Genomic DNA, 27,605 nt, shown 5'->3' on the forward strand with positions numbered 1-27,605 from the left:
AAAAAAAAAAAAAAAATCACTGCAGTTTTGGCACTACACTATACACATGTGAGGTACTAAATGCTTCAATGCTTAGACTGATTTCAAGTCATCAGGGGGGAAAACATATGCAAACCAAAATAATTTCAACCTCACAGGGTTTTAGAAAAAGGTCAATGATACAGAGGGAAGAGGTCACAATTACGGACAGGCAGTTTGGTTATTTTCTTGCACTGAGACGTATGAAATTGAATTGTGCCCAGGTCCTCACAGCAAACGCATCACACAGCACCGCAGCAGGGAGCGGGCCCTCTCCCTTTCTTTGCAAGAGTAGATGAGAATAGGCTCCACTGCTAAAAGCTCAGCCGTCTACTAACTTTCAGAAATATTCTACAAAGAATTAAAACATAGCACTTCAAAAAAAGTAAAATAAATAAATAAATATGTTTGTGCATATTTGCTATACCATGATATATGCATACATGATGTATATAATCATATATAGATCAAACAGTCACACAAACATTGTGTGTTGCAGGTTAAAGTCTAATCTAAAGAGACCATTGTTCAATAGTCAATTCTCTGTGGCTTGTAACAAACACTTCACTATTGGAAGATAGTAAAGAGTATGTCCTTCAATAGGACATCGTGTTGGCTCAGAGTTGATACTTGGGATATAATCCTGAGAAATGTGTGGGACACCAGCAGATGTCTTCAAGCATCCCATTAACACGCACACACACACACAAACACCCGTGCATGTGCACGCAAACAAACCAAAAAAAAAGAAGAAAAGTCTGTACAGTAATGTTACAAACTGCAGGCCGTTCATCCCTGCTATGATTGATCCTTAAATATTAAGTATAGTAGAAATGTAAATGAGCTAAATACATAAAATACACAACTTTTCAATCCTTCCTTGCGCCACAACTCAATTCCTTTGTGTGTCACTCTTCTTCCAGGGTGATGCAGCATGTTTCATCAGTCATGGACTGGAGCCTCCTCCCCATTGCAAGCTGGTATCTGTACAGTTTAAGGATGTCCCAAGAGGATTCAAGTGAAACAAAAAACAGACACAAAACTGTGAGTAGAGTTCTCACTCATCCCTATAAAATATCCCTTTAAAAGATTTATATGTCCCCTAAGACATAGGTGTTATTCTGTAATGAATGCTAATCTAGTCGGATGTCTTTTGGGTGTGCTTGCGTGTTTATTCAGTGATATTTATGTCTCATGGACAGTGTGAGTGTTAAAATGCTTTACCTGGTTTTAGGCATAGTAACAGGGGGAGACCAGCAGGTCAGTCAGGACCAGCAGCTGGTCATCTGTGAACTGCTGCTTATGCTGCTGCCAGTTGTCATGGTGAGTCCGCCGAAAGTTAGACAGAGTTTTCTTCACAGTCATCTGGAAGGCCACAAAAACATATTCTTGTTATTTTTGTCATTTATTAGTCAGTGAATATTTGTGGACACCAAGAGCTAGGCAACTGCAACAATGCAACAATATAAAGGCTACAGAAGGTGATTACACATACCTCAATGGGTTGGGTGTCATTGAGGTGAGCACTCAGGTCCATCAACAGCTGGGGCATCCAGGTGGGCACATCATATGGGCTGGAGAGAATACAAGCACTCAACCCAAGAACACCAGCATGGCGCCGCACCAGGTCTATGAAAACACAACAGGAGAGATTCCATTAAAATGAGAGAGAATAGCATACAGGAGGTATGGACACATTTTTGTGAGAAGTTAAACCTAGATAAGTTCCTTACCAGCAGAGGGTATAGTGTCCACTATAGATCCAAGCTCCCTCTTCCTCTTCTTAGGCAAGCAAGTCTTGCACAGAGCCTCAAAATGTGCCTGCATGGGGGCGTCCATGGACAGGAAATTGCACTGAAGGAAGCCGCTGAGTGTGGTGGCGGCCATTTCTCTTACCTACAAAACAAACAGAGAAAGAGGAGATGGGAAGTTGAAGTGCACTATATCACTATATGACAGTATTAATTAAAACACAAATTATAATGATCCAACTGATTACACAGATCAAATTTGCTGCCTGTAATCAACATAATAATGTCCTTTGGGATTTTGTCTGCTAAATGGGTACTTGAATGATATTTTACATTTATAAAAAGTCCAGAATGTAGAATTCCAATTATAAACACATTACAAATTAGGACTGAGGATGATTTATACTAAAAGAGAGGCAGGTTGTTCAAGGGTCATCCAAAGAGGGTAAGACAGGAGATCCTCCCTGTTTTTGAATCATTAATCCAGTTTTTGTTTTGTACCTCTTTTCTCACTGTACACCTATAATTGCATATCAGGTGACCCTCAATCAAAGTAATAAAACATGTATAACTAGAAATACCACTTTGTGGTTGTATATCTCCACCAGCCAGTCAAGTTGCAGTTTACATCCATGTCTGTTCAGACTCATAATATTTGTAGTGAAGACTTTGAAGGAATTTAATAAAATCACCACAGTTTCAAGGTGGGAACCTAAGATTAGTGTCACCTGTTGTGGCAGAAAGAGGTGGATCAAAGAGGAATCAGTTGGTCGAGACACAGATGTCAGATGGGGAATCTCTTTATTCACAGCTGCCCTACTAACAACGTAGAGATATACGAGATATCTTCCAACGTTACAGAACGTGACATGCCTTTTTATAATGAAGACAGGCTGTGTGTGTGTGTGTGTGTGTATGTGTACGTGTTGGGTGGATAAGTTTCATCCTCTTTACCAGACTCTTTGGCTATCCCAAATCCTAAAGAAGGGTGGGACATTTCTCAATTTCACTTATCTTGGACTTTGACCAAATGCGAGTGGGCGTCTCTGCACTATGTGTGTGTGGGGGGTACTTCGCCCTTTTCCCAATATTCCAGATGTCTCCTGTTTGGTTGGTGGGCTGACATGTTTGGCATCAGTCTAGGTCATAGTAACCTGGCTCTCATTCCAGGTAACAGTGACCTGGCTCTCATTGTCCTACACACCAATTCAGTATCTGACCAAATGTGAAATATGGTCACAATCTCCCCTTTTGTTCCTGAGTTATATCGTTTGTTGAATAATGGCCAGATAAGTGTTTTTGCAGAACATTATGATGTCACTGTGAAGTTGACCTTTGACCTTTTGGATATAAAATGTCATCACTTCATCATTTTATCCTATCAGACATTCGTGTGAAACTTTGTCATAATTAGTGCATGAATTCTTGAGTTGTGGCCAAAAAACTTGTTTTGTGAGGTCACAGTGACCTTTGACCTTTGACCACCAAATTCTAACCAGTTCATCTTTGAGTCCAAGTGGATGTTTGTGCCAAATGTAATGAAATTCCCTCCAGGCGTTCCTGAGATATTGTGTTAACGAGAATGGGATGGACATGAGGTCGCAGTGACCTTGACCGTTGGCTAACAAAATCTACTCTACTAACCAGTTCATCCTTGAGTCCGAGAGGATGTTTCTGCCAAATTTGAAGAAATTCCCTCAAGGCGTTTCTGAGATATCACATTCACGAGAATGGGACGGATGGACAGACAACCCGAAAACTAGATAAAATATAAAATGTTATGCATAACAGTGCCGAGTTCTACTACAGAAGTGAGGTGCCTTTCTTGGCTATGTGAGGCTCTGAAAATATGGAGCTCATGAGTACTGTATTATATTAAATAAGATGACTTTATTTTCATGGCCTTTTGCTTTTGATTGGCAATATTGTATTTCTATTTAAATTTGACAAAATATTTAAAAGTCTTTTTCCAAACATTAAAAGATTATCTTATATTCCAACCATCGTGGTATAATTTAACAGTGTAGCCAAGTAGTCTAGTCTGGTCTAGTCTAGTTCTTTTCACTTCTCATACTAAGACACAAGCCCAAGCACCTTACTGACAACCTATTGCTTCACTGTATAAGACACACCACAGGAACAATGTCACTAGGCAGGGTGTTCCACTGGTGTGTACACTGGCCAGCTGGATGGAAATAGCAGCCAGCTGGGGATTGGGGGTGGATGTGTGTGTGGGATGCTAAAATGGCCTTTTGCATATTTATTTTATGGCTCTGTTCTCAGTGAGAGAGATAAACTTTTAAATGGGTATTATGCAGATCTTTGAGCAGCGTTCCCCAGAGGAAAGGCTTCTTACTTTAAATAGGACCACTAGGGCAAATAAGGTTACAGTTTTACTCTTAAGTGTATTTTTAAGTTACCTATTTTTCACCTTTTTTATAAAGTAGCAGGTTTTCTTTTAAAAAACACTGTTTACGTTGTAATATAATAAAAGGAAGATGTCAGTGAATGCAGTGAGAGAGATAAATGAGCTGCCCTCTATGGTCATTCAACAACATTTGATTTTGATCAAGATTACTACCCATGATTCCTCTGAATTGTGTGAGACTGTTTTACAGGTAAATGACCAGAGAAGTCCCCATGTCAAACTGTTAACACAATACTCGGGTGATGGTTGGGGGGTCAGGCAGTGTTATAAGTCTTTGTCTAATTGTGATCAATCAATTAATCGTTCATCCCTTTTTGGCACAGGTTTTGGACCCTAATCTAAGGGCAGGCCGTCTTAAGAGGATCACTGGACAATGTCTGACTGTACATGAAATATGTCTTAGTGTCAGTTGATTTTCTATGAACATGTGTAATCTTCTAATAAAAAGGTGGATCTGAATAAATGACAGGAAAGAAAAGTCTCATATAGCGAGACCTTCGGAGACGTTAAATCAGGCTTAGCTTAGTTGAAGAGGCCAAAAAAATGGCTACTTCCATCCATCCCCCACTTCTCCTTTGTCTCTACTCCATCCCTCTCCCTCTCATCCTCCTTCAATCTAAACGTTATCTCCATAGCAACAGATTACTGCAGCCTGCGGTTTCCATAGCAACAGCTAGAGGACCAGAGGGGGGGAAAGAGAGCGGAGAGCCAGGAGGAGAGTGCTGAATCACTACAGTGAAGCCGAAAGACAGTGAGAGTGGCTGCTAGCATAAACAAGCATGTGTTGGCCAATAGCTTGGCGATTATTATATAATCAGACCGCCATATGTCTGTCCATCTTCCAACCATCTTCTAGTGACTTATGCCAAACTGACCTAGTTCAGTTTTTGGCTTTATATTCTCAATGATTTGAAACAGTTTTGAATGAATGCTTGTTTTTACCTCCAGCTGCTCGTCCTCCAGCAGCTTTATCACCAGTGTGCGGACATCATTCACTGCTTTCTGGTCACTCATGAAGGTGAACAGGTTGTAAAAAACCATAATCTGGAGGTATGTCAGCACTGTGTAGCGAGCGTGCCAGGAGCTGCTGCCAGCAATCTGCAACACACACAAGAAAACCATCCCACATCAATAACAGACTTGGAGCATTTGTTTCACAAGAGGAACAGACCTTGCGGTGAATGAGGACACCATTTAGGGGGGTTTTGTAACAGAGTTTCTGCTTTTGGGGAATTCCATCAATTTTTGAAAATTTACACAATATCAAACAGTTGAATCAGAATTTGTGAACATGAACAAGTCCAGGCAGTCGATGTGCATGTGTCACACCAATTTACAGCCTAAAGCTGCTCAGTTTCTAATGAATGTTCCTCAACACTGAATATTATGTTGGTCATTTCCTTTTTATTTTCATATTATGTTATAATAATAATACCAGTTGCACACCAGAAAGTGTACCCTTATCCCCAGGCAAACCTCCAGAATAATGTCAGTTACCTTTTTCATTTATACTCCAGGGAGCTGCACTCACTATGACACTATAATGACAATATATTTTGTCACAGAGTGATTTAAGAATGAGTGGTCAGCAGGGCTGACTCAAAAGTTTATTTCAGTTTGAACCTTTTTATTAATCTATAGGTTATAAAATGCGAGGATTCGTCATGTGTGATGCAGGTAAGAAGTGAATGACTCACCTCCTGCAGGGCACTGAGGACCATGGGGATCTGCTCTGAGTAGAGCAGTCCCTGAGACATCAGAGACAGGCAGGTCTTTGCGTCCCTCTTCAGTTCATCGTAACTGTCATCATTCTCAACTGGAGCAATCTGAAACAGCAGACAGAGACGGGTTAACAGTTAGGGCATTGTGTTATTTTAAGTCACTTCAAGTGTGGCGGTGAAGAAGCTAGGGGGGGTCAGGACTAAATTAATCTAACAAGAGAGCATGTTTCACCTTGAAAAGCAGGGGAAGCAACCGTAGCTGTTCTGGGACAGGAGTGGAGAAGGAGCGGCCAGCGCTTGCAATCAGCCACTTGAGCACTGCAGACATTTGAAGACAGGAATTTGTTTGTTAAAAGAATGCTTTAATTAGGGATGTTAGACAAAATAAATCTATATTTCTCTTAAAATAACCTCCCGATTGTTTCAACCATTCCTCCAATAACCAGTGTTAGAGACAGGAAATGGAGAGCTAACCCACCTGTTTTGAGCAGTTTGATCGCTTGAGTTCTCTCATCCTGCTCTCCCACCTCATTCTCCTCAACAACATGGTTCTGGATCTCCTCATCGCCCTCAGTTAGGGGCTTCAGTTGCAACAGAATTCGCTCTGTGAAGTCCGAGATGCGCGGGGAAGTGGTTGGCTGAGTGTATGGCAAGTTGACATCTATCATGAAGATGTAGGTGAGCACGCTGGAAGGATATGAAATCAGAGGATAAGATGAGACAGAAAGAATACAGTTCGCAATAAGTCGCGAGCGAATCCATACATGTGTACTGGGGGTTGTAAAGAGCGGCTCACCTGCCGATTCGTTCCCGTACGTTCTTGTAGACCTGTGTTAGTTTGGGCTCCAGGTATTGCAACAACCTGTGGAGGAGCTCTGGCACACGCCACTCCTGCTGAGCTAGGCCTCCTTGCAGCACATAGAGACGACTGACAAGAAAAAAAGAAGCACAATCATCAGAGTTTGTTAGCCACATCAAAATCTGCTTAAAGCGGAAAAGCTTCCTACTCACCAGGCATCGACAAAAGAGCCCCCTTCTCCGTTGACTGGAGACTCCATTAGCATCTCGAACAGCCAGTGAAGCTTGCGCGGGTCTCTGCTCTCCTGTAGAAGCCAGAAACAGATTCATGATGATGAAAGGGTGAGTGACAAAAGTTTTACAAATGGAAGAATAAAGACATAATGGATGGTAAGAAAGTAAAGGCTTACACAGGCTGTGGCGATGCAGGTGCCCCAGTCTGCGTACGTTTCCACTGTGATGTTGGACAGGGCAGTGCGGAGCAGTGGACACAACAGCACCCAAAGGCTCTCAACCTGGAGAACAGCACAGAGATAAATATTTTCTCAAGACAAAGTTAACATATGTACAACAAGTGACCAATACAACCACAGTAAGTAGGAATTAACAGTGGTCGTGGGGTCTAGGAAGGCCCCTCACAAATTATGTGATGCAAATGAAAGCACCTCAAGAAGTTACGTTAAATTATGTTTTTATTTAGAAAGGTACTGCCCAGAGACTGACCAAAAGAACGCAGAACATCTAGCCACCTTACTACTTGAGAGTTTCAAATGTTTACCTTCGTGTAGCTCCAGTGCTTGCAGCCTCTGATCAGGCCAGAGATTATCTCTGCAACGCAACGCTGCTTACTCTCGTGGGAGTCGGCCACTAGGCGCTCCATGTGTGGCTGCAGCAGAGGCAGAAAGGCATCGCCAAAATTGCGGAACAATCCCTGGAAGAACACGGGAAAGAAAGAAATTCGTCATTATTTGCTCATTTCACTGCAGGTGTTTTACTACATTTGAAAGTACTCTCAGTGAATCTCACCTTGAACAAACAGAACCTGCGAGGGCTGAACTTGTCTTTGCCCTTTCGGTCCTCAAGAGAGAGATACTCAATGAACTGATTGATGAATACTGGGTCTGAGAAATGGTCAAAGATGATCTGCTCCCGCTGTGAGGAAGGGCATGAAAATAAAATTTAACATTACTTCATACGATTGGATGCTTTCACCATTAAATTAAATGTGCCTATATTCCCTGGGGTGTGTGTTCATTATTGTAAACAAACCTCTGTCATTTCCTCTCTGGTCAGGTTCTGCTTGGGTTGCTCCTCCAGTGGAGCATACATCATCAGTTTTCTAGAGAATGATGACGAAGTGATGGTAAATAAAAATAGGGTGAAAGAGGAGAATGGGCAGATACCAAGAAATCAGCTCAATATATATATATATATCAAGACAGTCACAGAAACACAATAAGAAAAAAAGATGATAAAACAATGTAATTTTATTATAAAATATGAACCTTGGCCAACAGTAGTATCCCCAGTGAGTCTTTTCCACAAACACACAGCGATCCCAATCCTGCTGTGTGCGTGGCAAGTTGCTGCTGTTATACTGGAGCCACTGGTTGTCTGGACGGTCCCCAGCGACGATGCCACTTGGCTCCTTCACTCCACCTTTTTTTTGGATGCAAGATAAGATTTTTGAAATTAGTTTTAAAAACTAAAATTAGTATGAAATATGAGAGCTCTAGACAAATCAAAACTTCACAATGCTTACAGAGCTCAGAGGGGCTGACTGGGACTTTCTTATGTGGTCTCTTGATTTGTTTCATGATTCCTGCCACAGCTGATATCGCCACCTAATGGAGAAAATAAGACATTTTCAAATGCCATTGTTGTGAATCAAAGCACTACTACTTTCTGTCTCATCATGAATTGTGAGTTGCCGTGGGAGGGAACCACATGAGTGCTGCACCTTGCGGACATAGAGGGAGTCATGATTGAGGCTTTTGACAAAGAACAAAACAGCCGGCGGTGGAAGTTGGTGGTCATCTCTCAGCAGCAATGACAAAAAGCCAATTGAAATCTGTTCGAACTTCCAAGGCCTGGAACAAAAACAAAGTGGGTGTAACAGACAGTAATAAATAAATATAACTGTGATTTAGAGAAGCAAATATTAAATCAACCTACATGTTCCTGTTGCTCAGGCGGTCCAGCAGATCACCAATGAGCTGTTTGTATTTCCTACAAAAAAAGTAGAACATGATTAGTTGTTGCACTTGTTATGTACCAACCTTATCATGCTCACATAAAGGTTGTATGTAGAGTAAACATTTCTATTAGCAGATAGGTTGTGTGTCAACATTTTGAAAAACCTTTGACATGTACAGAGAGTTTGCGTGTGTTTCATTCTGAGACGCAAGCAGTAATCAAGTGGTGTGAACTTACTCCACAGACTCAAAGTTCTTGGCATCCTGTCTCTTCAGGCCCTCTGCTGCTTCTTCCGCCGAAAGAACAGGTTCTTTGGGAAAGGGGCTGCCCGTGACCATAAGTTGTTTGGCCACATCACAGCACTCACCAGGGATCTAGAGGGATGTAAAGATACGAACAGTAGCAGAAATTAATTTATCGTGTTACATGTAGGAGAGGTTGAAACTTGAAACAAGCTTTCAGAAGTCTTCGGAAGTAGTGTTTTGTTGAACTAGCTGACAGCAGAGGGAGCAGGGAGAGTGATGAAATCTGCTTTTTTTATGAGTATGATAGTAAGAGGAAATGTGTTCAAGTAAAACTTTCACTAAACCTGTGATCAGGAATCATATTCAGAGCACTTATTCTGATGGTGAGTCTATGTGTTACAACAGTGACAGCTACAGTCTGGTTATTACATTGTCACAGAGCTAAAAATGTATAAAAACTATTCTATTCAATCATTTTTAGGACCAGTTTGTCCGTCTCAGATTAATTTGAAGAGTTTGAGGAAGTACTGAAAGAGGGAAGTTCTGTAAAAATATTCCCACAGTACTGATAAGTGTCATTCTGATGTTAGAGTAGCAATAAACAAGTAATTATTTCAGGAGGGATTAACTACATTATAATTTTGTATTTTTTATTAGTTTTTGATTAAGTTGAATTGGGATTCAGTACTAAAGCTTCAAATAATATATGTTTTTTACTGTTTTCATGGTTTAATATCTAATTTGGAAAGTAACAAGTAAATGCTTAGAAATAATAACCTTTGATATAAATTTACACAAAGCTAACTTCCGGTTTCAAGATATTTTGATTACTGATCTTCAACTGTTAAAGCTAGACAAAGCGCCTTTGATTCTATAATCCATTTGTAAAGGGGTTATTCTTACAGAGAAGTCGATGCCGATGGTCTCGTACTGGCGGTGAATTTTGTCTGCAAGGTCATCGAAGAGCCGCACAATGGAGGGCTTCTCCAGGGACATGGCTGAGCTGAGGCCAGAGCGCACAATAGCGGGCCACGTCAGAGCAATGCACTCCCAGTCGTGCAAATTGGCCAGGCACACTCCGTTGTGATTCCCCAGAAGACAGTACAAGGCACCCTAAAGAAGTAAAGAGAGATAGCATGTGGAGAAATTTTAAATTTAACTTCCAAAATATGGAAACTCTATAACATGACGTGTCAGAGAGGACTGTCATACTTTGAACTGCTGCTGCGTGACACTGCTGTTCTCTGGGTTGAGGAACTGTAGGACGTGGGGGATCAGATCTCTGCAGCAGAAATTGTAGGTTCCCAGTGCAGTGAACAGTACATTTTGAGCTCTGCTGCGCACCTGGAAGGTAATGAAAAGCCTCAGTTAAGGTATTATTGATTTCATGAGCATTACAAGCTCAAATAAAATGTTAGTCCTATTGATTTATTATGTGTAATGGATAATCTGTGATTATATGATAAAAAAAGAATGAAAAGTAAGCTGAAAAATAATTATAGTCGACACACTGACGATGCTTTGCTAAGACGGAGACGACGGATTGCTGTGAGACTCACTTGGCTGTAGGTGCTTGTAGAGAGCCTCAGCAGATCTCTCATCAGCTCCTGGTGAATGCTCCTGTACTGACAGCCTTCCACTGTCAGCTTGCGAAGCTGAAAAACCACAAAGTTTCAAAGTTATAAATGGTATAATTAAATGACACCCGCAAAACTAATTTCTCTATTAACGACCTACCTCGTGCTGGAGCATGACTCTGTCTATTAGCAGAGCTCTGATGTGCTGTTTTCTGCCATGAAGCTGAAAATACAATGACAAGGCATTAGACACTTTGAATTGCTTTTTAAACATAAGATGTAACTTAAAGTAAGCTTTGAGGGAATGTTCATGAATTTTACATTTTTCCCAGGATAAAGACAACAAACAAATAATGAAAGTACAATAAAATGTCAGATTTCTCACTCTGTTTTCCATCGATTTCTTCACAAGGTTGAAGCTCTTCCAACGGGAGTCAAACTCATGTTTGTGAGAACCTTTGAAGTGCAACAGGTCACTGATGATCTGAAAGATATCACAGACAAAAAAAATATTGATTAGTGTTGGGCAATAGGATCCATACAGCAGCTGTGTAGAGACTTGGGAAGCGATTCAAGATGGAAAATGTGAGCCAAATAAATTCAGTGCTCCACTGTCGCTTTTCAAAAGAGATCATGTGGGTGTATGTTTTGTAATCCAGTGGTATACAGTGGTTCTGCAGTAGACACACAGTAGTGGAGCTCTAACAGTAAGCTCTCTGTATTGCCCCCCAACCCCTTGCAAATATATCAGGAAATGCTGGTTGAAAGGGTGACAAGAGGTTTTGCTCTTTAGTCCGAATCCTGATATTGGCATATTATTCAACACAAACTAATGTTAAGACTCACAAGTATACAGCCTATTATGGTACTGTTTGCCTACCTTGATGATGGAGAACAGAGACTTGGTGTCGTCCTCAGAGTGCTCCAGAATGTAATCTGAAAGAAGGGGGCACAGGAACTCAGATGACTTGTTGGATAAGCTGAATGTGACTGGGAATTGGCTGTAGAATAAAGAGAGATCACAAGCCTGAGACAGAGAATAACTGAGTGAACACTTACGCAGCAGCTGTCTCATCACACTACAGATAGCATCTCTGTAATTCTCTCTGGACTCATCTGCAGGTGAAAAGAACAAAGAAGATTATACACTGCAACAAACCCAACATTTTACAGACTATGAGCACAACTTTCATCATCCAACAGGTCTTAAACCGAAGTGATGTACGTACCATACGCCGTTCCTGTGTAGAGGGTGGTCTCATCGAGATTCACCATACTCTGAACCCTGTTAAAAAAGCAGGTTCAAAGCCAACTTCATTACTTAGAATTGGAAGTAGAGTATGTAACACATTTTAAATTTGATACTTGATCTTTATAGTAATAAAAATACTACTCAAAACATCTGTCCTGTATTGAGTCCATCATAGAGTTCTTATAATACACTATGATAAATATGAGTATTCAACAGGGTCTCCTCTAGACTGACTATCATTTGTTAAGTCAACAGTGTCTTTTTCTGGTTTTCCTGGTCAGGAAAGAGATGAGAATGTAAATACAACTGCTCACAGTTCAGGGATGGGCTCTCCTTTCAGTGGAGGCATCAGACCCCCAGCTCCTAGGAGGCAGTGCTGAACGATGGTCAGGCTCTGTAGGACATCATCTCTGAAAAACACATATATGATATAAATGTAAATGCATTATAGAACCAAATTGAATTGCTGGACCGACTCCAGTCTATAGCTAGCGACTTCAAGGGAATTCAGAATCTAATTTCTGTGCACTCAGTTTTGTTCTTCCTTACCTGCTCATGTCCTGTTCTCCCTGTGCAAATCTCTGAAGGCGCTGAAGTTCAGGCTGGAGGATCAGGTCCAGTAAGTAAAAAGCAAAGGAGGTCTCCTCAACGCTAGGCACATGCCACCGGATATCCAAGTTCCAAAGGTCCCCAGGCCGACCCCAGTCCTGCAATAACAACAACAACAATAACAGCAAACACAGTTTAAACTTTTATATATTAGTTCAGTAAAAATGTCAGTCAGGCTACAGTTGCGCCAACTGATAAAATTGAACCAATTTGTTTTTCACAGCTTGTATATTCACTATCAACGTGTAAACAGGGAAAATAGATATGGAATTTGAGATTTCATATCTTATCTGATCTGGGTCACATTCATATATAGAAATATGTCAAACAGAAATTGGGCATCTGCCAATGCAACTAATCTAAACACAGATCAGAATAGTGACCACAGCGTGCAAATTGCCAGTGCATGTTTCCTCAATGGTAATAGAGGAGAAATCACAGGCATTCCCAGCGCTCGGAGGGGTAAAGGTGCTAGGAGTGTCTGAACTATTCACAATGTTTTGTTTATTTCATTGTTATAGTATTTCGGGTGAATAACAACATTCACCCAACAACTAACGGACTCTGATGGACTAACTTGTTGAACTGAAGTTCTTACATGGCTGAACATACCATGCCACTGCATTAAAGACTAAACAATATATGATATGAATATCAGTTACTTTTTGTACAATTATTGTTCTTTGTTTTGTTTTTCTTTATTTCTTGTGGTGGGTTTTGTTTACTTCTTGTCATGTTTCCTCACTCTACCTGTGTCTGTGTTTACTGTCACTTTGCAACAAAAGAGGAGGATTTAAATAAATAAATAAATAAATAAATAAAATGAGGTCTTGTACCTCAGTGTTATTGTTAAAAAAAGAAAAAATGGATTTAATTAGATACTGCCTCAACACATAACACTAGTACAATAATCCAGGCCTACACTACTCCTGGCAACTGTGATTAACAGAAAGCGACACATTTCAGTTCTCCTGCCAGGTAATCTACTAGGCATGCCTCTACTGAGGAAGATACTTAATGGGATCAAAGTACAGACTGTCTTCACTGAAAAACTATCTAAAGAGAGGATCAGACAATTAATCAAAACAGATCACACTGAGCGCCACAAGAGGTTGTCTGACTTATCTGGTTTAAAGGACGAATGTCTATTATTGCCAAGTGTTTCTAAAACACTATTTCTCACTGAGTCATATGCTTCAAGTGCAAACTTTTTGAGTGTATATGCTCCTAAGAGACATGAATACAAGAATACAGTGCTTTATGAGCTTCTGAGATTTTATTTTAATCAATGATCATTCAATTACCTTAATGGGTATGTAGTCACTTATCTGTTGGTGGAAGCCTCCTGGCACACTGCAGTACTCTGTGGGGTAGATGAGGACAGAGGAGCGGAGGATGTGGTGCAGCAGGTTGCAAGCCAGAGTGTAGCCCTGCTTACACTTGAGGTGGAGGGTCAACTGCAAAATCTGGACCAGGTCAGAGCGGTACGGCAGGATCTTATCGCCATCCACTCGAGTAACCTGAGGTGCATACGGCAATAAGAGACGAATATGATGAAGTATAAAATTATAAATTAGGAGCTGTTGGTAACAATGGAAAGTTAGGGGTGAAATTAGTTAATCATGAGTGTGCTAAGTCACCTCAGATAGTAGCTGGAGATTCCACATCAACTCCTTGTCAAGCTCCTCCTCATTCAACACTTCCTCATCTGTTTAAAAAAAAAAAGTGTGCATCAGGCAAGTGACAAAGACCTTATTTGAAAACCACCTCTTATGGAAACTGTTATTCTTGTTCGCTGGTACTTACTGACAACAATTTGGTTTATCTGATTGCAGCAGTGTGGCACAAACATCTTGAGCGACTCTGCAGGGTGACACTGAAAACAGAAGCACGGCAAGGGATAAGGAAAGTAAGAAGTAAGCTACAAGACATTGATACTTTGGACCTACATCGAAGGTTTATGAGTGCACAAGAATCACCTTGGAAGCAGCTCTGCACATGTCAGCCACCATTCTCCCAGCCACACGTGTCTCGAAGATGTTGGTGGTTGCAAAGTTGAACACCTTTTCCAGAGCCACCTGTTTTAAAGCAATGTGACAAACGTGTCCATATATTAACTTGAAATAATGAAAACTGTGAAATGAGAGAAGTGTGAAAAGACTGGGTCCTGACCTTAAAGATGTCCAATGAGCACTGTGTGAGGATGGTGCTGAAGGTGGAAGACAGGCCGAGCTCTACCAGACTCTCCAGATGAGTCATTTTTTCCGTTTCTGTTTCCTCACGAGTTTGTTCCAGAGTGCTGCTGTCTATCAGGGCAAAGCATCTGCGGAGAAGTGTTTAATTTCTTGAGTAACAAGTCATACTGATGTGTGTTGCTGCATTTATGTTTTCTTTAAAACAAAAACAGAATGTGAACATAAAACTTTGATACAAACATAGATGTTCACATTGAAATAATATGATGTGAATCTTGATTTAGACATTACTGACATGTTCTTCATCCAAACTCTTCCACATACCTGTCCATGAACTGAAGCACAAAGTCTTCAAACTCAGCTGAAGCTGAGCACATCTCTCTTTCCACCTAAAAAGCCATATAAAAAATATGAAGTTGCTATCGGCAAGCGTCATTTAACACCTTGCATTTATTTGTGAAAAATGAGGTGAGAAAAATAATAGTGATTCACCTCTGTCAAGTCAGTTCTTTCATGTAGGGCAGACGAACAGTCCACCAAAGGCACAAGAGTCACAAATGTAGCAATAAACTGGAATGTGATCTGTGGGGACAGGAATAATAATTACATTAGATTTGAAGAGGTTTAACAACAATAAAGGCACTGAATAAATGCTGCACGAAGCACCCACCATGCACTTGCTGAAGTCGTTTGGGTCGACGCCTGGCAGAGCCCTCATGAGCAGGGGGAGCATGTGAGTAGGGCCCTCAGGAAAGCGCTGCCCACCTGACACTAGGCTCCGTGCCACACCAATCATGCAGCTCAGAGTGGCTGTCAGCTGGTGGGGCTCCGTGAGAGTCTCCAGAGCAGGGTATGTTCTATGGTAGAAGCAGAAAACAATGAGCCCTTTGTTCATTTCAAAAGTGTGGCCTTGTCTCTTATCTAAAACGGACAACTAGCAACAGTGTGCCAGATTCATAAGAAGCAGAACTTGGATCAAATGCATCATTGAAATTCTGTAGTTTGGTGCAAACTTACTTCTCCAGCACGGGGGGAATGACCAACTCAGGCCTCATTAGAGCTAGGTTTTGCAGGGCCTGGGCAGCATCGAGACTGCCAGTTTTGCTGAACATGGCCAGCAGAACTGGCTGCATCATGCTCTCTACAAAGTCTGTGATATCATCCTCTGTGAGCTTGTGACTGTCTGGTATGGGTGTTAGCCACGTGGGCTTTCTGTAGCGCTCTCGGTGCAGCCGTCGGACGACACTGGCCGGGAGACGTTGGAGGAGCTTCATGAGCTTCATCTGAACAGAGAGACAGAAAAAGACAGCTACATGACAAAGTAGTGACACACAAGCGGAGAGTGTGCCTCCATGTAGTCAGGACAAATAGAGAGTGTAGAGGGTGTTTCATGGAGCATCTGGAGACACAGAGGACATAAGAGACATGCAAAACACAGACCAATACACTGTGAACACAGCCTACTTGTTTTATATAGAAGAGCAAATCATGGGATCAATATCAGCTGGGTTTCATCAGTGGATGACTCTTTTTGTTACACACTGACGTGGAATTTATAATTTCCACTTTTCTTCCTGTTCCCAGTAATCAATGATGATATATCCTGATCTGACTTCAGTAGCTTCAGCTAAATGGATCAACAATCTCACATGTTTCCAAGCAACAGCCTAGAATACACACAAACTCATCCCCTTGCCAAAAATAAAGGTTTGTGTGTGAGGACACTTTGCTGCCTGTGGCTCTTCAAAATCTAATGGAGGGGGGTTCCTCAAAACAGAAAGGCATGTGGGCCTGCTCCAAGTGACCTTTAATAGCATTGCAGCCATCTCACTCACATGTTCCCTCGTTATTTCTGAACTACATACTGAAGTAAACCCAAGCAGCCGATGGGAAGCTTCCTAGAAAAATGATGACGAATGATTTCTCCCCCTGACACCGTTGCTGCCGTGTGCCGTTAAGCCGTGTTAACATGATGCTGGAATTATAGTTGGAACAAGCTGGACGAGTGACATGTTTAAACTCACTGGGAGCAGTCTAAACAGCATGACTCATGATTTCTGTAGATTGTTTATGATTCTTTTCTTGTCACATTTATCACACCCTCAGTATGACAAACATTCAAGATTATGTTTTACAGCGAAATTTAAAATGTCAACTGTAAAACATACTGTCATATTTTGATCACAAAAAGTTGGTCGACTGGTAAAAAAAGTGACTCACCAGCCAGCGGCCATGGTTTGATGGGTGGAAGAAGGATGTAATACTGTTGAAAAGGCCACTGAGCTGTGCTTGAGCTTGTTTGCTGGGTCCTCCCTGAAATTGACAGAGCACGGGTCACTAAGACAACATTTTCAACACTAAATGTAGCTGCAATTAAAGAAGCGTTTATGAACGATGAACTAACCAGAAGCGATGAGATCCAAAGCACCACATGGCTGATGTCGTAGGCGTTGGTGACATACCGTGGTACCATCATTGGACTGGTCCCCACAGGGAGATTTAAACTCCTCAAAATTCTTGTGAAAATCTGAAATGTGAAAAAAAAGAAAATGTTAAGGCCTAATAATCTTTGCCTTATGACTTGTATACTTATGTTGATGTGGAGTTTTTTGTTGTAAAATGTATCATATGTATGTTTATGTTTATACATATTGGTGTTGTCACATATGGATGGATCAAAATAGTCACTCAGTTGACACACAAACATGATGCAAGTCACTTCCCGTCAGCGACTGAGAACAAGATCAACAAGGAAACTTGATAGTTTGTTTCTCTGACAGGCACCATGTCCATGAAATACACACCATGAGCCAAAATCCCAAAGGTCAGGCCACACATGAAAGCATGTGCCACAAACCTCAAAAACAAACAAAAACAAAACTGTGTAGTGGGTGGTGGAAAGGGGTTATTCAGAAAAAGAGGGCGACAAACCTTCGGGATATAGGGGTCCCAGTCAATGTAGCCGATGTTGTCGTTGGCCAAACGAGCGAAGAGGTTGACCAGGTGCTAAAAAGATACGGGATGGCATGTTACACAGGGAAAACACACATACTGTTAACTACACATTCATTTTTTTTGACAAATTCATCTACTCACCACTTCCCAGCTCGGAAGATTCTGCACAGACACCCACAAGTTGATCAACTCATCGAACCACAACCTGCCAGACAATCAAATGGTTACAAAAGGAAAAGACAGCACTGCTAAGTTCATGTGACATTTAACAGTAAAGCATTACAGGAAATTTCATGAAATGAAAGTAGGTTTGGGGGCAGGGAAAGAGTGGGACAGGCAGGACTTAAAGGGGCACTCAACATACCCTGACTTAGGACTGTGCAATATGACAATATATTGTGTGACAACAGAAAAACGTCTCTTGTTTCATATTATCATTTATTTCATTGTGTTGCAAATCACACTGTTTACGGAAATATATTTCATCATTTGGAGTTTATCTATCTTTTGTGCAGATTACAATAATAAACTACTCTTCTTAGCTTTTTACTCAAGAAGAAGTAGAGACTATGTTTATTATGTTATTTACTTACTTTATTTATGTGCACTTGTTTCATTTCAGTTCAGTGTGAGAGTCTTTACTGCGTTTTGTTGTCATTTATGGTCAGGCTACTCTCTTCTGCTCTCCGTGTGTGCTGCACACAGAAACTACTCATAGAATTTACAGAAATTGTGCAATATCATGATATATATCCTTATCGGGATATGAGATTTCCTGTATCAGGTCATATTGCACAGCCCTCTCTAATAAGTGTGCCTCTATGATAAATGTCACTTTCTTTAAGAGTCCTTAATGATGCAAACTCCTCTCATACATGCTCCTCACTAATTTTGGCTCCTTTAATATGCAGCCTGCCGAATACAAGTTTGTACTCTTTGCCTACAGAACCACCTACATTCTCCAAAGCATGCAAGGTGTTGCAAACATAGTAATTTAGAAATTCATTTCCATGCAAACTCCTCAGTATTGTCATCATGATCCAAGATTAATCTTTAACTTATTTCTGCAATGTTGAATACAGTGGCTGTGAAGAGATGCATCTGATCAACATTCTGCAACCTTGTTAAGACATTAGGTAAAAAGTGAGATTTAAAGGATGCTCTGACAGTATCAAGGGGTCTTATGTTTGCCAAGAAATCACTCAACACATCTTTACGCCACTGCGTAATGGTTCGGGGAGAATGGAAAACCAGATGATGTGGTTAAAAAAAAGCAGGAAAAATACTATTAAAAAAATCAGCCACAAGAATCAATCATGGAAATGTGTACTAATTCAATTGGTTACAATTTCTTACTTGAATCCCTTTTGGTGCAGTTCTGGGGGTAGAGTCGTGGGTAGAAACAGTTCAAAGTAGCTGATTGCTCTTTGCATGGTGACGTCAAAGGGACAGAATAGCGGCCTCCACTCATCCAGCATCTCCTGAGTAGCAGATTCTGAAAAATATCTGTATGAGCAGAGAATCACAATTAGCTTTTTTTTGTAAAATGACATTTGCTGAGAGGAACGTTATTAATATCATTCACCAGCTTATGAATGGGTATATATGGACACTCGAAGCATCTCAAGCAGCAGAGCAGCTTAGAGAGCACTGCAAAGATGGACAAGCCTATTAGGTCACTTACAATTCTCATCCTTACACAACTCGGGACCATCAGATGCTGGTAACTGACAACCAGACATCACTGTCAGACTCTGAGGAGAAAAACCCAAGCTACACGCATATAAATACTTATATCTATACATATCTTCAGAGCAATAACATAACTGCAAATAATCAAATCCTCATTTTGGGTCTGTATCTGTGTTTTTATTATGTTCATATTACAGACTGGAGACTGGAAAAACACATCAATCAGCAGCTACTGAAATTTCAATGTTGGAGCGCAATGTTCCACAGAGGAGAGATTATAGTCATACACCTGGCACATTTTAGCTGTTAGGGTAAATCCTGTGGTTCCACTGGGCTCATAGTCCAACAGGGGGATTGTCATGGTTCATTATGTGCTTGTGTAAACCCAGCAGGTTATTTCAGGTCACCTAGTCTCCTCTTGGATACTACAGTCACTGGAGGCGTTCAAAAAACTGTTACTTCAAATTGAGTCTACTTCCTTCTGCTGATCCACGGTGTCTCAAGCTGGCGACAAATCACTCTCCCTTCTCAAAGTAACCGGAAACTCTCACACAAGACAGAATTAGATGAGATAATAGGATTATCTGCCTAAGAGTAAACTGAGGGACGCGTCCTAGAGCTCGCCCGAGATATCTGCATGCGCACAACTAAAATGAACACATTCAGGGAACTGCTGGTGACAGCAAAGCTTTGGAATAATGAAGAAAAACACTGGTCTTCTTCAGCCACTACGACATCCACGATATCCACAACATTCAAAAGCAGGGAGCTCAAATTTTAAAAGATAGGACATTCACTCAGTCCTACAAAACCAAACTGCAGAAACTACAATTTTTGTCAAAATTGAGTTATGGATGAAATTGAACTTTTCTGTTTTTCAAGTCTGTTTTATCTCGTGACAAATTGTCTAAGTTCAGTCTTGTTCTTTGTCAAAGAAATCATGATGTAAAAATTGCATTAACTACAAAATCAAACCAAAGCCAAGGCAAACTGCAGTAAGTGTAGTTACTGTGCTCTGCGACAGACATCCAATTTGTTAATGAATGAGGCTTCAGTGCCTGTAAATCCTGTATTCTAGCTAATTTCAGGACAATCCAAAGAAGGGAATCTTTGTGTTCTCCACTGGTTTCTCATCAGTGTATTGTCAGCTAACCTGATCGTAGTATATAGCAATAGCTTAGTTATCACTGCAATAGCGCTTGCTAACTAAACAGTAGGGTTGTAGTCTCCTGGTCGATTAATTGGTTGATATGCTCTCGTCCAACCAAATTCTCATTGGTCGAATAATTGCTGTGTTACTTTCATAAGGAGAAAAGTGCTACATCAGTAGCCTTCCAGGATTAATCTATTATTTCCTGCAGCTGGAGGGACACACTAACAAATTACCTGTGAAAACGGGGGTGTATTCAAAACACGCAAGTCTACCTCTGTGTAGTTGCCTGGGAATGGGGCATTGCGTAGTATGTTTGCATAGCGGGTGGGAGAGAGTGAGCGGCAGGAAAGTGACAGTGGATGCGGAGCAGAGGGAAAGGTTAGCTGTAAGTTGTCAGTCTGGCAGTAAATGTACAGTACAGACTCCAGTGTGTCAGTTAATAAATGCTAAAAAGTCACGTCTGTTGTTTCCCTATGTGCTGGTAAAGTAAAGGGGGTTAGCTCCACAGTTAGCAACAATGGGTTAGCCTAACCTGACGACGCTAAACAGAGGAATAGAGAACAGAGAAATGTGTGGCTGCTGAGTTCACTGTGCACTCTGTCCTGTTACATCCAACAGAACCCCCTCCCCCCCGCGACTAATCGATTAGTTGAAGATTATGTACAAATCAATCGACCAACATTTTCTTTGGTTGACTACAGCCCTACTAAACAGGACAACAGAGTACATCAACATTAGTCTACAGACTGACGGCCCCTCCTCCTTCTCTCTCTCTCGTATATTTAATGGGTTACAGGAAGCACATAACACAACCTTAATCAGGTGTTACCTCACACACAATGTAGCTAAGTCATAATTTATATAACTTCGACTTGTTATCTACACAGCAAGCATTACAGCACTTTCAAAGTTTATTAACCTAGATTTGATTGATATCATGTATCTCTATGAAGACAGGAACCTGATTATATTCCATAACAGCATATATCTAATTCTAAAAATAAGTATATATAAATTTTACAATTAAAATAAATACATCAAGCCATCTTAATAGGTTAAACCTCACAAAACAATGCTGTAGGATTCCTCCAATTTTTCTTAATAACTCATCTATTTCAACCTTTTAATACACAATAAAACAATTAAATACAGATATAATGTAACAAGAAATCAAATTACATTTAGATTTTCTCAGGAAGAAGACACTAAGATTGTAATTACTGCGTTTTGCCTTTACATTACCTATATATCTGTTTAGGGTAATACAAAGGCAGAGTACAGTATCTGCATTTTTGGGGTCATAGGTCAAACAATTTGTCATGGGTTTTAGCCATGAAAATTACTTAAAAAGCACATGTTTAATAAGCACATCATCGCTTTTCTACCCATAATACAATTGGCTGGACAGTCAAACAACTTGGAAGCCATTTTTCTCAGTTTCATTGTTAGCATAGTTACTGCGGTTTGTGGGGCAACACAGACAGATCAATGATTATTAAGGTGTACTTACGGTCTGCAGCTTTTCACAAGGGTTTTCAACACATTTTCCACAGAGCTGGAATAAAAGAAAAAGAGAAAAAAATGTCACTAATGTATCCAAATAGGCACTGAAACGCTAATGTTAGAGTAACAGTTAAACAATCTTCACACCAATGCAATTTGAATTTGACTGCATGCACACAGAAACTTCTTTACACACCTGACTGGTGTACAGTAAAAGAGAGAACTTTAAGGGCTGGTGTGTAGGGAGGAGATCTTAATAAAATGGCATTAACAGACTACAATCACTTCATTAAAAATAAACAGTCAGTTTTGCCAAAAGTGGTTAACCTTCATGGCTAGCCTATGAAAATACAGATTGATATGTCAACAGTTCCCTAACCGTTTATTCAGAACATGCTAGCTTAAATTCAATCACTGCTGTAACAGTTTGTTGGAGGTAGTTTTGTATTTGTGACTATTAATAAAACTTCTTACACATTACAAAGTCCTGACATGACTATCTTCACATATAGACTGCAATCTCAGGGCTCTGGTCACATAACAGTGTTGAAAGCTCTGGACCAATATAACCACAGCTTTTGAGCTCCCCGCCCGCAATCCCACCTCTCTGCTCACATGCAAGCTCAAGCCATGCCTTGCTGGAAATGCCCTGCTAATCCCACTCACAAACTAGTTACTAATGTTGACATCTTTCAAGTCCTTTTTGTAGCTGACATACTACACATTTAATATTCTGAATTATGGGTGACACTCTGCAAGCCAAACTGCAACTACAGTACCTGAATGCATGGGTACTACTTAATGTTTAACAGTGTAAGCCCACAACACACAGGCCGAGGTCAAACTCATGCACTGCAAATCCAACAACAACAACCAGTCAAACTGAGTGTACCATTACATAGTGCTCAGACACTCAGGAAAGGGGAACCCCAGACTCTAGTATATGTGACCTTTTTATCTAAGTTGGAGTGAACCCTCACGTTCACCCCAGCACATTCCAGGAGGGGATGAAACGTGACAGGAGCTTCAGCCCCTCCATGACTTGAAAATACTGTGTAGTAGTGCAGGAGTGGCTAACTTCAAAACAAGCTAACGAGGGGTATGAAACAGCAAAGTCGTCTCTGAACTTGGGCCAGAATCTAGATAACTGTTGAGAAGTTAATAATGTAAATACTGATGCCAGACAGCTCATGTGGTAATACACAATTTATTATATAATGTATCATATCATATACTGTATAAGTTCCTATTATAGTCATCATCATTCTGTTACTATATTGCTGCCACAAAATCCACTATAGATGAAATACTGGGAACACGACATGACTTATTATAAGAGATCCCAGTAAAAATATTTTTTAACATACGTCTATTATGTTTCTGTCATAGCAAATATGTGGGATAGGAGGAGAGTAAAAAAATCTGTTAGCTGCAGTGCGACAGTCTCCAATATGAGTGAAATGTTAACATTGATTAAGCCTTCTATTTATCTTCTGTCACAAGCTGCATACGGGGTGTCCAGTTTTTTGATTTCACATGCAATATATATTAAAAAAACAAAAAAAAAAAAACAAGTGAGTGCCTCAAAGGATGAATTCAAAGTAAAACACAAAGAGAAGTATTTTCCTTACCACCTCTGAACCAATTTTAGCATTATGAGTTTAGAGGATGAACGAGGCCGTGGAGAACTGAATGTGAAAGGAGACAAAGGCATAAAAAACACATTCAGCACACGACAAAGTGCCAGTCACTCAAAAATATTAACATACTATGCATCACTTTATACAATTTATTATGTAATCAGAGTATCATGTTTTGTGTGCATCTGTGTCATTTTGAAAGAGGTGAGCTGGCAATCAGCCGAAGCAGCTTGCTTTCATTGGCTGTAACGCAAAAAGTGATGTGCTAGCAAGGCATTTATGTGATTAACATACAATGTTCCCATAGCACCATAAAAGAGCACCTCGCACTGCTTGCTGTAAGAACTTCATAGGGTGCAGCGTAGAGCAGACAGACATTTAAAAATCTCTCCAAAGCTGCACTGAATGCTCAGGTTGTAGTGGACATTGTTCCTTGCAAAAAAGGAATGTGGCTTCAGGAATTTTCCACTTGTCCTCCATTAATTAGTCCAAATATAAGTAATATGCTTTTTTCAAGTTACATACAACAAAACCTCGTAATTCTAAGATATGACAAAGCTGACTTGTGAAACTATTTTCCTTGATGTCTAAAATATTCTCTTTCAACAAAAGATCACTTGTCAGAGTCACAATTTCAGTACACTTCCTGTTGAAAATCTGTTTCATTGATTGCAAAGCACCAAACTGACAAAGAGAGGTAAACAATGTATGACCTGGTTATGTACCATTGCTTAAGCTGTTAAAATATTACAGTAGGTATTCAATGACATGCTGTAAGCCATTTAGTTGTGAACTACTTATAAGAAAACATTTGAAAAGTAAAGAAATTGTAAATAAAATTGCAATGAATAGACTTTTGTGCGCTAATCTAAAGGCAATCAGGACAAAAAGAAAATGTCAGCAATTTTTTGGCAAATAGTGTGAAACCAACAAGGTCTTTGTTTATGCTCAACGCAAAGATTAAATAATTGTTTATCCTGCTATAACAATTAGCTTCCAGTTTTTTCAGTCTTATTCACATCAACATAAGCTGGTCCATTGACAGCAACTCTGTCACTGGACAAGTTCTGTTTTCCCAGTGGGAAGGTACAAAACATGCCACAATGTTTGTTCTGTTTTCTACAGTATATTGTCCTTCTATAATGAGTTTTACCATCAACTAAATGGAACTTTGTAGAAGAAATAAAGGGGGCAGGCTTATACTATCACTTCCAATTTTGGAAAAAAAAGTCAAAAGGAAACAGAAATGAGTAGTACGTTTTTTTCAGTAGTTACAATATTGAAAAAAAAAACAGTAAAAAAGAGGCATACTTGGGAAACCAGTTGAGGCCCAGATGTTCTGTCTTAGAGAAAAGAATCCTGTCATGCAGCTCGTACAGTGGTCTCCACGGCAACTCAAGGTCCTCTCGTGACAGTAGTTCCCTTTTCCTTTTAGATGAATCACAAACAGGAGAGAATAAGCACACAGATCCTAACACATCATATCGTCTTAACCTATGGAATATATAACATAATATGGCTCAATATGTGGCTCAATAAGGCTGCAAAAATATATTATCAATGGTCACTTTGCAGCATATTTTTAACTATCTAATTTAACTACTGGAGAGAAAAAATGAAAGAAAGTGGAGTGGAGAATAAGTTTGTGCTTATCATGTATACAATCTTGTTGTGTAAGACAAAAGGGGCCCATTCTTACTTGAGGAGGTTGATAAGAAGCCGGGCGAGGCCCTGCATCATGCTGATCTCAAGTCTAGGGATCGTCACTAGCTCATAGAGCAACTTGATGAACAACACATGGTCTTCTTTGCTGAACTTCCGTCCGTACAGGCGCATGTACCTAGAGCAGAGGATTAGAATTAGGAATAATTGCTCCAGTTTTAACATGCATAGTAAGTGGTCAGAGCCCATGTGAGCAGCATGAACAACACAGACTAAATGTGCTTATGATCTTACACAGACATCCAAATTTTCAAAGAGTCAAAATACTGGTTCATTTTTTAAAATAACAAAACCAAAGTTGAACATGTGTGGGACCTTTGAAAATGACAGTTATAAACTGTTTGTATCACCATTAATATGCCAAAATACCGATGAAGTGAATCTGGGTCATCCCCACAGTAAACTTTCCATCTCTGAGCCTGCAGTGAGTCACTCCTGAACAGAGCAATGTACCAGCATGGGACTGAAACGGATTAAACAGCCCAGCAACCAAGTGCAACAAAATGAAATAGCACTCTAAGTAATCAACTGTCATATTGACAATAATTGTGCTGTGGCAGTGTGACTCTTTACTAAATAAATACAAAAAGGGGACAAAATACAATGTTGTGAACTTGAACAGAAACTAAATCCAGTGGAAACACGACAAACAATATGTTCCTGTCTACAAACATATCAAAAGTTGGGTGTAAATAGGAATCCCTTGAAGCAACTTCACAAGAAACATTTAAATTGTTTAGTTTTATTTAGAGGTATCTGGCGTTAACCTGATTCTCTGCTTTCAAAAACAAAACAAAACACAGGGTGCAAACTGGCCTTTTGTCCACCAGCCAAACTGCTGGTGAATGTTCAAGTTTTACCAGCCTCTCAATAGATTACCATTGTTTATTTGGTTGGTGAGTGAAGCAAATTTACCAGGCACTTGCATATTTAACCAGCATTTGGCTGGTGGCTGGTGCTAATTTTGTGCCCTGACTACTGTGCTGTACTGCCTGGGTCAGATTGTTTATTTGGCACTCTGATCACCCAGATTAAGAAACCCATACCGTGCCTAATCAGATACATTGGGCAGATTGTAGTTTAATAAGCAAACAACCCATTACGACTATATCAGATTATAAAGCAATGCAAGAGAGTTTCTGAGCCACCCAACAACAACTATTACTATAACTTTATTTAGTTAAACAGTGTATCTTCAGTGTTGACCTACAGCCAAAAACACAACGTGTGCACAGAAAAGCCGCACATTAGGTTTCAGTGTTGGCCGCCGACATTAGGCAACAGTTTGTTGACGTTACCTTCAAGAGGCTCAAGACTGAAAAGCGTTATGAAATGAGCAACAACTGCTCATGCAAATTAGGATAGCTAAGATTATTGGTACAGTACTTACGTGGAAAGTTTCCTCGTCCAAAACAGCACACCGGGCCATATCTCTCTGAGCTGGACAGCTCGGCCCAAGTTTCCTTTGATTTTACTCAAAATATCATTGGATTCTTCATCTAGCCTGTCCGCGTACGGCAGAAGTTTGTTGTATACGATGTCTTTTTGAGGAACAAATCCCAATGTGTCAGACTGTGCCTTTTTCATATTACAGATCCCAAGCTGGCTAGCTTTCACTACGCTAGCAAACTTTACTCTGTTTTTACTTCGCCCTTTATGCTACCCGGCTAATGTAACGGCTAGCAGTTTCCCGGCTAGCTGCCGTCTCAGATTGAACCGTACGGTTGTTGTGGCCCACACAGCGACTTAAGTTATGAGATTCACAAGTTGACGACACGCTAGCTAACCATTTAGCTCAAGTTAAGTTAGCTTCCTTTACCCGCAAACGTTAACATCGTCGATGTCATCTTATTAAGATATTAAGGCTAATGAAAAATGAGAATTTGTCCGGAGAGCGCGTTGGCACTCGAATATTTCTCTTTCAGTTAACGTAATCCTAAAAAATATGACAACCGGCTAACGGTCTAGCTAAAGTTAGCTCCCTACTACAAAAGCACAGTCATATCCCAAGGACTGTCAACGTCGACTGATTCATCCAACTACGGCAAAGCTCACTGCAGACGACACCCAGCTACCAGCTACACAACACATCCGTCATATCCGCTAGCTGCTGCGAGAACTACACTTCCCAGCATTCGCCTCTTCATTCA

The 27,605-nt window shown here is 40.4% G+C and overlaps 1 protein-coding gene across 2 annotated transcripts; it reads right to left on the reverse strand.

Annotated features, from left to right (window-relative positions):
* Positions 1 to 39: 39 nt before the first annotated feature.
* On the reverse strand, positions 40 to 27,557 carry psme4a (proteasome activator subunit 4a). 2 transcript variants are annotated; one of them, XM_067609850.1, is made up of 48 exons: positions 26,846 to 27,557; positions 25,433 to 25,573; positions 25,045 to 25,161; positions 23,725 to 23,781; positions 22,101 to 22,145; positions 19,102 to 19,251; positions 17,887 to 17,950; positions 17,722 to 17,796; positions 17,195 to 17,317; positions 17,011 to 17,103; positions 15,808 to 16,073; positions 15,461 to 15,647; positions 15,283 to 15,372; positions 15,115 to 15,179; positions 14,768 to 14,918; positions 14,575 to 14,673; positions 14,402 to 14,471; positions 14,236 to 14,303; positions 13,900 to 14,115; positions 12,536 to 12,693; positions 12,301 to 12,396; positions 11,964 to 12,019; positions 11,794 to 11,850; positions 11,615 to 11,670; positions 11,120 to 11,218; positions 10,895 to 10,957; positions 10,717 to 10,812; positions 10,370 to 10,501; positions 10,061 to 10,270; positions 9,150 to 9,286; positions 8,892 to 8,945; positions 8,677 to 8,806; positions 8,479 to 8,560; positions 8,222 to 8,375; positions 7,986 to 8,055; positions 7,743 to 7,868; positions 7,495 to 7,647; positions 7,127 to 7,231; positions 6,930 to 7,021; positions 6,715 to 6,846; positions 6,397 to 6,605; positions 6,151 to 6,236; positions 5,895 to 6,023; positions 5,140 to 5,295; positions 1,752 to 1,914; positions 1,514 to 1,647; positions 1,243 to 1,383; positions 40 to 1,002 (listed from the first exon to the last, which is right to left on the reverse strand). In XM_067609850.1, exons 1-47 carry the CDS (start codon positions 27,040 to 27,042, stop codon positions 1,249 to 1,251), a joined length of 5,544 nt encoding a protein of 1,847 aa, XP_067465951.1. In that variant the 5' UTR covers positions 27,043 to 27,557; the 3' UTR covers positions 40 to 1,002; positions 1,243 to 1,248. The 2 variants fall into 2 exon arrangements, with proteins under 2 accessions (XP_067465951.1, XP_067465952.1); XM_067609851.1 differs by lacking the exon at positions 23,725 to 23,781.
* Between the last annotated feature and the right edge of the window lie 48 nt (positions 27,558 to 27,605).

The sequence above is a fragment of the Thunnus thynnus genome, chromosome 14 (genome assembly GCF_963924715.1).
Source record: "Thunnus thynnus chromosome 14, fThuThy2.1, whole genome shotgun sequence".
NCBI classification, from domain to species: domain Eukaryota; kingdom Metazoa; phylum Chordata; class Actinopteri; order Scombriformes; family Scombridae; genus Thunnus; species Thunnus thynnus.

Bases quoted from the DNA above. Each gene is read 5' to 3' on its own strand.
- psme4a (XM_067609850.1), bottom strand. From the start codon at position 27,042: ATGAAAAAGGCACAGTCTGACACATTGGGATTTGTTCCTCAAAAAGAC. The intron at 17,318-17,721 runs GTTTGTCGCCCT...TTCACATTTCAG, and splicing joins GGGACCCCTATATCCCGAAG to ATTTTCACAAGAATTTTGAG. The intron at 5,296-5,894 runs GTGAGTCATTCA...TGTGTGTTGCAG, and splicing joins TCCTCAGTGCCCTGCAGGAG to ATTGCTGGCAGCAGCTCCTG.